Source organism: Heterodontus francisci, chromosome 5 (assembly GCF_036365525.1).
Source record: "Heterodontus francisci isolate sHetFra1 chromosome 5, sHetFra1.hap1, whole genome shotgun sequence".
In the NCBI taxonomy this organism is placed as follows: domain Eukaryota; kingdom Metazoa; phylum Chordata; class Chondrichthyes; order Heterodontiformes; family Heterodontidae; genus Heterodontus; species Heterodontus francisci.
In genome coordinates, this window is record NC_090375.1 from 116,238,304 (window position 1) to 116,250,999 (window position 12,696).

A 12,696-nucleotide genomic window follows, 5' to 3' on the forward strand; every position below is an offset into this window, starting at 1 on the left:
AGTGGAACCTCATCGTAGTCCAAGATAGGCCAGTACTCAACAGCAATTACCAAACAAGGTGTGTTGTTCATTTCCCCAGATACATTAGTAAAGGTTTACTTTGATCTCAAGGCAAAGGTGGGCATTCTAAGATGTTGGGATTTGAGACTCAATGTTGATAAATGATCTCAAGATACAAAAGACAGCGTAATCTAGAGTGAGAAGATTATTTTTAAAATGCAAAATTCAATGAATGTTGCATACTTCACAGAAGCAGATCAGTCACGCATGCCATACATGTAATGATCAACAACTGGCATATCATGTTGGCCAACAACCATTTATGTAAGCTATGGACACCAACCAGCAATGACCAGGGTCTGTGTCAGCAGAGAAAGATGTACCCTCTGCTTCAAGGACACCTCTTGGTATCATGCAGCAACAGTAACTGTCAGCTGTTGCCTGAAACTAGGAGGCATGTTTCAATTCTGACCTATGGCATGGTGGAGTGAGAGGATTATTGTCCTAGCAACTAGCTCATCCAGCACTACCTTCACTGCAGAAGGCACTAAACATAGGGTCAAATGCTGGAATACATTGATATTAGCCTGCAGATTAATTCCTGCACTCTCCATTTTCTTTCATTTTGGCCCATCTATTCTCTGCAAAGGCTGTTAAATGAGTCAAAATACCTTTCAAGAATTTCAAAGGCTTTCAGAATTTTTCTCTATTTTCACACATCCCTTTAATTGTCCCCATGCCTTTTAATTTCACTCAAAAGCAATTTTCCTCTCCCAATAGTGTTTCCCAGACTCATCCAAATGGAATTATTGGGCAGGTACAACATTTCGATTTGATTCTCTCCAAAATCAGCCACAGGCCATTAAACTATACCACGAGGAAAATCTGTGCGAGAGAGATATACGGACAAAGAGACAAAGTGAGGGAAAGAAAGAAAGAGGTAAACTGTGTGAATTGCAAACAGAAAGGGAGAGATAAAGAATTAGACAATGGAAACCAGGAAAAGTGAAATATTCTTTTCTGCCCACAGGCAAAAAGTGGCAAAAACAATTTATTATATTGTAGGTAAAATCCCACTGATGGCATCAATGTCCCATTTTCAACTGGAAATGTTAACTAGTTTAAGCTTACAGTGGACTCTTGGCAAGGGGAAAACACACATTTACCCTGTAAGAAATTAAATCTCATTGTAGATGACGTTTCATTATACTGTTGCAATCTATTAATTTTAAATTTTTTTCTGAAATAAGGACTGATCTTTTACAATCTTAAGCGTATTTATAGATATTAAGAAATAAGATCTTTTTGGACTGTCAGGCGATAAAACAACAGCACAGGCAAAAAGTCATTTCAAATTCTATCCCAGAATACATATACTAAACCCCTGTCAATCTCTTCCCTCTTGCTGCTGATTCCAATTGTCTATTAAGAGATCATTTTTGTGGCCCCTGACTTCAAGCCTATTCAAAAAGGAATCAGGAAATCAACAAAAAGACCTATGGATTATATACACAGTTCAAATTCATTGCTTGTTATACTAACATATAAACCATATTGTAGTTTTGAAAAATAAGACTATTAAATGACTGACAGCATACATCAAGAACAAGTACTGAGTATCACAGTACCGGTATGTTAAATTTAGTCACTTAAGTGCCCATAAGCTCAAGAGTCAAAGAGGCAGATTACAAAAAGCATTAAAGGACACAAACCAAAATTGAATACAAATATTAATATGCTATGGCCGACCGGCCCATGGTTCAGCATGTTTCGAAGATAATCTACGCCAAACTCGCAATATCCAATGTGCCCAGAGGTGGTGCAGCTGCAGAAATTCCCCGTAGCACAACAACAAGAATTGCCAGTTCTGCAGAGTCCATGACAATCCCGCAATAGTCATGAGAGGCCCACAGAAGACAATGAAGTCATTTACAGCTTGGACACACTCGGACGAGGAGAAGTCTACCATGAGTAGCATATCAAAAATCCTATAGCTACATATACTTCCTGCCAATCTTTCCCATTACAAACATGTCAATACCTAGAATGGAAGCTGCAAAGTTGCAATTGCATGGTCGTACTGGTTAAGGTGTTCCTATGCCAATGATGGGAGAGTTCAATTACAGCATGACAAGTTTACACAGAAATTTTCCATTATAAATGTGGACATAGGAACCTAAAATGTAAATCAAAATAATGACAGAATGCAAGACTTTAGAATCAAGTCCATCCTGGTCTAATTACCTCCCAATTTTTAGCCCAGTTTCACCTGAACACGATGTTTGATCTTAACTCATGCAGCACCACGGAGATTGACTGGTATTTGCAAAAAAAATTCTAAACATCAATCTTGGACCAAATTCTTCAATTTGACTCCTCATGGGTATCTGAATGGAATCTTAGCTCTCAACAGCAGCAATAGCACTTTTTATCTTAACTGTAAAATAGCTGTCACTGAAGATTATGTTCCTTTGCACAACTGAAAATAAGTCCCTTAAACTCAACCTGATTAATAAGCAATCCTAATTTTATGGGTCTTATAAAACCTTAAGTAGCCATAAAAAGAACTCTTCAGAAAAATACCATCAATAGCAAATACATCAATGTCCATTTGGCAAATAATTCATTTTATAACATTTGCTTTTTTTTAAAAAAAGCAAAAACAATTTTTTCTTTAAATAACCATGAAGTTATCAATGCCCCAATAGAGTTGACATTTTCACTACATTTCCGAGATTGGACTCCAAAACTGATTTAAGCTCCCAACATTGCACCCGCCATCCTGCTTCACTGAAACAGCAGGCAGTAAGATCTGATAATAATGTAGTCCAAGCTCAAAAGTGTCAAACTTCGGTGCCATGAAGATGAAAGCCCAATTCACAAGCAAGCCATTGCATGGCAGGTTTTAAAAAATACTGACACGGATGTTATTCTTCACAGAAATAATCAAGTTTAATGCCATTATACAGATTTCTCCTGGAATAATACAAAAATTATGGACTATGCTGCTAAATACTAATATGTCTGAAATGATTTTACCACCTTGTGTAAAATTATCCATGACGTTGAAAAACAAGAAATTTTAAAGAATTGCATTCTGCTTTAGTGAAAATCTGAAATAAATACAGAAAACTTTGAAAATAAACAGCAAGTTTGTCACATATGAAAAGGAAAAAGACTTATTAATGAAGGGTCTCCACTCAAAAGATTAACCTGTCTTTTTCGATGATGGTGGTTTTGTTGTGGAATGTGTTATTTTCCTTACCCAATATATAGTTTCATATTTTAAAAATGTTCTCTCTCATGAATAAGATAGTATAAATTTAATTATCCTCACTTAGCAGTGTTGCCATAAATGCATAAGCCAGGAAATTCCTCGCAGCTGCTCCTACTCTGCTGCTGTAACTTTGCCGGAAGTGTACTGGAAACCTTATTTACATGTAAACGGAGCTTCCTCTGTACATCTAGAGAGGTTACAGTGACACAGCAAGAGTAGCAAGAGGAAAATTACCAGTCATAGACACCAAACATCGCAATTTGCTCATTATAAGCTATATTTGATTTGCTTAAAAACTCTCAGATGATCTTTGTACTAACTCAGTCTGTATTTCATCTAAAAACTTATTTCGTTAAACACAAGTTGTTGGAACCTAGTGTTTGCAAGCAAAATTAACTATGGGCGAAGTGCTAAGAATTTCTACAAAATAAGCACATAACTTATCAAAGTGCAAAAGAAAAAAAAATTACCCTACTGTTCTCCAGTATACACTGTTGAGTCAGTGAACGCAGTTTTAATTTTATTTTCACGATTATTTGTAATGACATGGGCCATGATACTCGATAACTGAAGTGACTGCAAATTTATCAAAAGTAATCTACAGTTGAGAACTAGAATACATAATTTTTTCTGTTTTTTGACCAAAAGTAGTACACAGCCCAAATTAAAAAGCAGCTGCTTGAATTCCATATAAACACAGGTAAAGATATTTTAGATGTACCAGAGTGAACCATTATAGGAGATAAGTTATTCCACCACTATAAGGGAAAGAATTTTTTCCAGTTGTAAACAAAGGGTTCTCAAACATTTTGCTTTTGCAGTCCCCCGTCCCCCACCCCCGCTTCCATGTTAAAAGAATTCCACAGACCCCCTATGACACAACACAACAATTTATTAAGAGTGGTTCCTGTCACGTGGTTAAAACCAGCAAATTCACACACATCAAGATACCACAATAGAAAATCTGATAAATTAGCACATACAACATGCACCTTAGCCCCAGACTCGCTTCCCAATATCAAAAAGGTCAAATTTAATGGACGTCCGCACCTTGTGCGGCTGATATCCCTAGGATTCAGACCCAGGACTGTGATCTACTAGCAGTGGCGACAGCAGGCTGTTTGATCAGCCGGCTGTCTCATGCTCAGCTTTGTAAAGAGGTGCCACAAAGAAGCAGTGGTCAGATGCAAAAACAGCAAAAGGTGGAGTCAGTCAAACATTCACTAACACCAACATTGGTCAATTCTTGGTCCATTACCCCACAAGATTGACATCAAACTCCACTGACTTGTTGCTCTGCTTACCCAATTTACATGACAGGCAGAAGAGTGTGCACCGTGCGGCCTGCTGGGAAATGAACCTACTGTCAACTGCCCAGGGGTCGGCAACACGTCCGTACACTGACACCAATGTCCGACGTTTCCATCCGGCTCGCCAATCCCCTGACTGACAGCTGGCTGCCGATGGCTCGGCTTTCATTGATGGCTCTCATATTAAAGTGTACGCCAGGCAAAGGCGGGACTTGCGTCTGACATACGGCAGACGCCTGTCTGTGAGTGGACACTGTTTGTAACTGACAGTGGGTTACCAGGGTGGGACGAATGCTGACTGGTGGTTCGCGGCACAAGTGCACTGGGATCGGCTGCCCTGCCATCTAACAAAGGATGGAAAGGGAAAATGGTAAACTACAGACCAGTTAGCTTATCAGTAATGGGCAAATGCTAAAATCTATTATTAGGGACATGGTACCAGGCACATAGAAAATCGCGAAATGCTGGAATCACTCAGCAGGTCTGGCAGCATCTGTGGAAAGAGAAGCAGAGTTAACGTTTCGGGTCAGTGACCCTTCTTCGGGTTACTTTCCTTTCCAGTCTCACTTGTGGTGGTTTTGTGAACCTTCCCTTTCGTCACCTCCGCACCCAAACCCCCCCCCCCCCCCCAACCCTGGAGGTAAAGCCTACAGCTACTTAGATCCATTTCTCCAGAACTCTCCCCATCCTCTCCTTACCAATCCTTGCATCTCTCCAGCTCACTTTTCTTTAAAAATCTTCTCAAAACCCATGTTTTAAACCAAATATTTGCTCACCCATTCCAATTTCACTCAACGACATGCAAATTGTTAATCTACCACTTTCCAGTTCAGAAGTACCTGGGCATCTTTTTTATGCTAAGCACAGTACATAAGTGCGAGTTGTTATTGTAGCCTGAATCTCCTAATTTACAGACAAAATGCCTTCAAGTGTATTTAGCAGTTCAAACTATCGGAAGACATTCATTTAACTTTTTTGAGAGAGGAAATAATATGCTTCATTAAAATGATTTAAATAGGAAAGATACATTCTCAATTATGCAACATTAATTTTGGTGAGAAAAATAAAAGCTGGATAATGCTTTTTATTCAATACTAAATTTTGTTTTTCTGCACTATACGATGACTGGATTTCTTTTAGAAAATAGAATTAGCGGTGTCATTTATTGGTAAACAAAAATGAAAATTTATAGTGCAGTTTATATTATTAAGTTTTAATAACTTAATTTGATGCAATTGAACAAGTCAGCTGGACTAGAGTCATGAATCACATTTTTTTTTTTGATTATTTGTTCTTGGGATATAGACAGCCCTAGAAAAGCTGCATTTAGTGCCCACCCCTTGCAGCCCAGAGTTTTCTTTGAACTCCGGTAGTCCATAAAGAATGCAAATACAGAAATCAGGGTTAAAATTTTTGTACATGCACAAAAGATGGCAAATGACCAAGAAAAATATCTGGTAATGTTTCCCCCTTCCTGTTTAATGTCAGAAGTTTACTTCTATTTATGTCTGCTTTGAACTGTGCAATAATTGTTGGTAAGAAGCAGTGCAATCGAAGTAATTTACAATATAGATAGCAGAGATAAAAAGCAGTGGGAGATTAGGCTAAGCATATTTCAATATTGATACATCCAAAAAGAGTCTTCAAGTTCCAATTTACTTCAGACTTCCTTCAATATCTATGTCAGTATTATTCATGTAGTACTAGCAAATCAAACTGCAGTAATTCTTGTCAATTTCAAACTACACTATGGACAGATTGTACAGGGAAAAAACTATGCACATAGTCACAGAAGCCACCAATATCCATAGTTCATCAATAAACCATCTGCCACACCAAAACACTGTCAGCATTACTGGACCTGACGATACAAAGCTAGATGGGAATGTAAGCTGTGAGGAAGACACAAAGATGTTGCAAAGAGATATAGACAGGCTAAGTGAGTGGGCAGCAAGGTGGAAGGTGGAGTATAATGTGGGGAAGTGTGAGGTTATTACTCACTTTGATAATAAGAACAGAAAAGCAGAATATTTTAAAAGGTGTGAAATTTCTAAACGTTGACATTCAGAAAGACTTGATTGTGCTCCTACAAGTAGCACAGGAAGTTAGTAGACCCGAAACGTTAACTCTGCTTCTCTTTCCACAGATGCTGCCAGACCTGCTGAGTGATTCCAGCATTTCTTGTTTTTATTTCAGATTTCCAGCATCCGCAGTATTTTGCTTTTATTACAGGAAGTTAGTACACAGGTGCAGCAAACAATTGGAAAGGGAAATGGCATGGTGGCCTTTATTACAAGGGGATTGGAGAATAAGAACAAAGAAATCTTGCTACAACTGTATAGAGCTTTGCTGAGACCACACCTGGAGCACTGTGCAGAGTTTTGGTCTCCATATCTATGGAGGGATATCCTTGCTTTGGAGGTGGCACAACAAAGGTTTAATGTTCTTGGGATGAGAGGGCTGTCCTATTATGAGAGGCTGAGTAAAGTGGGCCTATACTCTGGAGTTTAGAAGAATGAGAGGTGATCTCATTGAAATATACAGATTCTGAAGGGGTTTGACAGGGTGGACACAGAAGTTGTTTCCCCTTGCTGGGGAATTTAAAACACAGGGCACAGTCTCAGGATAAGGGGTCAATCATTTCCGACCGGGACGAGGAGAAATGTCTTCACTCAGGACTGTGAATCTTTGGAATTGTCCACCCCAGAGGATTGTGGATGTTCCAACATTGAGCATATTTAAGGCTGAGATGGACAGATTTTTGATCCCTCAGGCAATAAAGGAATTGGGGGAGCAGGCAGGAAGATGGAGCTGAGGCAGATCAGCTTTGATCTTATTAAATTGCAGAGCAGGCTTGAGGACCCATATGGCCTACTTCTGCTCTTATTTCTTATGTTATGTTCTTGGATTCACTGGTCAAAAATACCTTTTTTCGAATACTTTTTAGGCAGCCATTGGTTATTTTAATGTAAACAGTACTTTAAACAGTATGCACACAAAGTTCACAACTACAGTGAAGTTTGATTTAAGATCAATCCACCACCTTAAGGATTCGCTTCCTCCACGACCAGCGCACAGTGGCAGCAGTGTGTACCATCTACAAGATGCACTGCAGCAACTCGCCAAGGCTCCTTCAACACCACCTTTCAAACCCATGAGCTCCACCACCTAGAAGAACAAGGGCAGCAGGCGCAAGGGAACCACCACCTGCAAGTTCTCCTCCAAGTCACACATCATCCTGACTTGGAAATATATTGCCGTTATTTCACTGTAGCTGGGTTAAAATCCTGGATCTTCCTCTCCAACAGCACTACGGGTGTACCTACATCACATGAACTGCAATGATTCAAGGCAGGGGCTCACCAACAGAGAAACTAGAAATGGGTAATAAATGCTGGCCTTGCCAGTGATGCCCACATCCCACGAACGAATATAAAAACACATTCCTGAAAATTATACCTTCCATTATTTTACGATAGGAATAGATTGGTTACTTCTTATACAATTCATTAGTTCGCCGTAACCATTAACCACACTTTCTCAATTGCTGATAATTGAATCCTGGTCCTCCCCCCACAATGTTTACAAACATAAAAGACTTGGCTAGTTCTCCTCCAATAAAAAATACTAATTCGCCTGCATTGATACGAGTTACTGAGTAACCCAATCATTTACTGTTTTATCAACAATGAAATAACATGATGAGAAGTAGGATTAAAAGTATGTCAAATCATCTGAAAATTTTTTCAACATTAAACAAATTCCACTGTAAAATGTAGTAGAAATTGCAATTTAAACATTTAGATAGCTACAAAGATTCTTTTCACTTACAGCAAATGAGGAATTATTAAACAGAATTAAAGCAATCATCTCCGAGATTAAGTACTTATGTTAAATTTAGTGCTTACACCACCATAACAGATCGGCTTACGTATGAATATTACACTAGTGTTTGCCTGTGAAATCTCTGGCCTTTTGCGGAAAGGGAGCAGAAAAGAGGACATATCCTACTCATTATAATTAGCATCATTTTCTCCACTGCGGCCTACATTAAAACAAAAGCTCACCCGAATGGTGCACAATCATTTAAATACAAGCAAAACAAGTCAGGATCACTCATCCTGATTCAAAATTAGGTCATGCCTAAGTATTGTTGCCTTCCCCCAAAAGACCTTACATCTCACTGTCTTTTGTTCAAAACAAATTCACGATACCTCTGACTTGTGGTGTCACAGTGTCTGCCAGGGCTCAGTTGGTAACACTTTTGCCTCTGGGTAAGAAGGTTGTGGGCTTAAGTCTCACTCCAGGACTCGGGCATAAAAAAATCTCGGCTGACACTCTGGTGCAATACTGAGGGAATACTACACTGTTGGAGATGCCGAATTCAAGATGAAAAGTTTAAAATGGATTCCCTGTTTGCCCTCAGCAATGGATGTAAAAGATCCCATGGCAACTTTTCGAAGAGGACAGGGGAGTTATCCCAGTGTCCTGACCAATATTTATCCTACAAAAAAACTATCTGGTCATTGTCACATTGCTGTTTGTGGGAGCTTTCTGTGTGCTAATGGTTGCCACACTTCCTACATTACAACACTGACTACACTTCAAAAGTATCTCACTTTAGGATGTCCTGAGGTCATGAAAGGTGCCATATAAATGCAAGTCTTTCTTTTTTGTACAATATACTTTCAAGACTTTTTCAACACCATAGTTTTCAACACTATGGTGATACTAACTAAAACAAAATTGAAGCGATTTTGTTGGCAATCCTGGCAATATCTGGTGAAAGATCCTCGGAATTTTTGTATGCAGTATGTTAGTAACTTGCTTCAGTATCAAGAGCCATGCAGGTATTTTCCTTTTGTCTCCCTCTTACTCTTAAGGGTTAAAACTAATAACTTGCACATTCGTACGGCAATGATGCTCATCATTTTTAAGTGAAATTAAAAGTCATGAATCTACGAAATCTAAATAACCGGATTAAAAGGCAAAGAAAGCAAACAATCCAGAGAACGCGAAATGTTGTCTCGTGGACGTTATTGCTCCACCCGGAAGTATAACACGAACCGATTAAATTATTCTATATGGTACCATTTCAACATCATTCCGCTTCAATAAAAGTTCATCAACATGAACTACAGAAAACATTGCTCCCATGCACTTCCAACTATCTAGCCACGATTTAAATAACATTCTTTAATTAAATAATACTCTCGTTAAAATGATTCAATTTAAAAACGGACTTCGGATTGGATTTAGTTCACAGTGAATGCTGCCGATATGCAACAGTCGAAATACAATCCAAAATGCATGAAATCGGAAGCTGTTGTTCCGACAATACAATCTGCTGCAGGGTAGAGAAACATTCATCAGACTTCGTCGTCCTCCTTCACTATCGGTTCATGACAATACACAATTACCATTCTAATTAAATTATGATCAAACGTAAGGGAACGGGAAGCTTATAAATTTACAGCAAATAAATTACTCCGAGTGGACACGACGAAACACAGCCCTCATACTTCTCATTTGACTGGAGCAGAATTCACAATAACGTCTTACGGAATCCATATTATTTCCCCGAGCTACACAATCGGAATGCGCAGAGATATTAACAAACAAGTGAGAGCCTAACCACGTTAAATATATTGAAAAGTATACGTTTCAATTCTGAAGCAGAACATGAAATATAATGACTTTGCAAAAGAGGCGGTTCTTGGTGCAATAAATTTTCATTCGACAATTAGCTTTTTAATTTTTAATCTGTTTATCACAACCACATGGATTACTACCTTAAAACTGGAAAACTACAGTATTGCGGGCTAATGCTGATTGTGAGGCTGCATAAATCATGTTGTCGGAGGCTCTAATCTCACCAATATCTATGCACTCCCTACTATATTTTTGTATAAATGGTGTTACGGCAGAGAGATTACAGCAAAATAAAACCGAAATATTTAGAAAATCAATACACCTAAAACAAACTGTACCATGTTATAGAATGTTCTAGTGTTAGACTGAAAGGTTGATTAAATGAATAATTAATTTAGCTAAGTAACATCTCCTACAGTTTCCACACACTGCAGCCTTGGTCAGCATTTTGTTCAATTAATTTGTACATTAGATTTCAATTCTTCAAAATTGGGCCAATCCAAACTAAACAACTATTCTGATGGACGTACCATGGGCAGACTGCATAAACTGTATTACTCAACACACCCAAGAAAAATGCATACTAACCAAAGCCTTCCCAATCAGGTTTATCTACCGTAATTCACCATTCCTCCAAGATCTACTCTCATGGGCATTAGTCTGAAAAGGTTAACATATATATATAAGTTTCTCAGGGCCCACTGTAAATCCTCTGCCTTTTGTGGACTCTTCATTAAAGATCCACAAGTTCAGAGAGTTTCACAAAAATTAACAATGGCTAATCTAGCCTGCAAGTGTGATTGGCAGCAACCTGAATGAAAGGAGGAACGCAAAATAAGATGAATCACTCGACATCCCTGTGCGTACACAGTACAAATAAATGGAAAATACAATGAACATATAGTACCTCGCTTCCGATATTAATTATGTTCCTTCACATCAGTTAACACCTCTCTTGGCTTCATGTACTGTCTGCAGTAAATGAGTCTAGAGTTCAATTAGCTATGGTAGTTATACAATTTATTATTACATGAAAAGCAATGTCAAATTCCAGAGTGAATACAGACAACCTGCAGTTATATAGTGCCATTTCATAGTAAGCATTAATTTAACACATGTACGCAGAGTAAAATACTAATCCCCTCACTAATTAAATGAATCTATTACCTTACATATTACAAATTCCCACCTGAAAATAGTTGTTAAATTCTCATCTCATTTTACAGTAAATTAGACATTCACCAGCTGATATTTTAAGTTTGTGCAATTAATAGGATAGCCTGTGTAAAATAAAATTCGTTTTCTATTCCTTGACTTGCCACCTAGTCCAGGCCCTCATCCCCACGTCCCTCTCACCCTCCCCACATGTATAGTAGGAAGGCATATGCCATCTATTCTCATCACCACACTACCTTTGAAATTACTATCAGTCCTATCCCAAATACCATGTACATTCCACTTGTAAATAAACAATACTTTTGTCTCCCTGCAGTGTCACCTGGTCTGAATTATGCGAATATCCTCCATTTAACTTTTTCCTTTTCGTTATATTTTTTAAATACTGAAACGTCAGGGATGTATTATGTTAAATGTAAACACATGTATCTGTAAATACCTTGAAATTACAATACGTCAGATGACTTGGGCCCTGCACTAGTTTGACACAAGCCTATACATATAAGCATACACATATATCTTAGGCCTTAAAGTATTTACATTGTCATTACTAATTGTTTTATTAATGTTCGCATTATCTTTGTAAATTGAAACCTCCGCGTCTGTGTCTCTTATAAATATATGAAAGATGCTTCTCACCCAGTGCCACCTCACAGGCTTTGCGCAGCTGAGAATGATGCGCCTTCTTCACCTCCTTATCGGCCAAAATCTTCTCAAGCGCCCGAGTGAGAAACATGTTCTTCGTCTTTTTCCCCTCATACATGACGCGCTGCCCACTCGAAGCGGCTTAAATCTCTTTCCCTCCCTCTCTCCTGCTGAATTGTCCGAATATTATTAATTATTCTTCCCTCCTTCTATTTTCTTTTACTCCTTAAGAACAGCGCGTGTAGCAAAGACGGGGGGAGGGCGACAAGGAAAAGAAGACGATGCCACCGATCTGATCAGAGCTGTGAGCTGTTGACTCTAACTGTATATAACCGAGGCTTCACGGTACGAGCAGAGGAAGGGATTGTGCCACTGGCCGAACTCCTCCATTACCGAGCCTCCGCCGCCATGTTGGAAGGAAGCAGCGTCAGAGCCGGGCTGCAGCAGAGGGCGGGGCCGGGCCGAGCGGAGCGCGAGCCGGCTCCGGGATCCAGGATCTCACTTCCTCATCCAGCGCACAAACCAACATGTACACATCCACATTCAATGCAGATGATCGCATTGTTTCTTATTTCCTGATTAACCTGCAACGCGACTTATAAATATATACGTATATTGTTAAACATGTGTAAGGAA

At 38.9% G+C, this 12,696-nt stretch overlaps 1 protein-coding gene across 2 annotated transcripts in view; it reads right to left on the reverse strand.

The window, feature by feature from the left end:
• The window catches only part of arfgef1 (ADP-ribosylation factor guanine nucleotide-exchange factor 1 (brefeldin A-inhibited)), a 327,463-nt gene extending 314,980 nt beyond the window's left edge, over positions 1–12,483 (reverse strand). For both annotated transcript variants that reach the window (XM_068031959.1, XM_068031958.1), the window contains exon 1: positions 12,055–12,483. In XM_068031959.1, the coding sequence (XP_067888060.1) occupies positions 12,055–12,178 (124 nt within the window). In that variant the 5' untranslated portion in view covers positions 12,179–12,483. The remainder of the gene's footprint in view (positions 1–12,054) is intronic.
• Between the last annotated feature and the right edge of the window lie 213 nt (positions 12,484–12,696).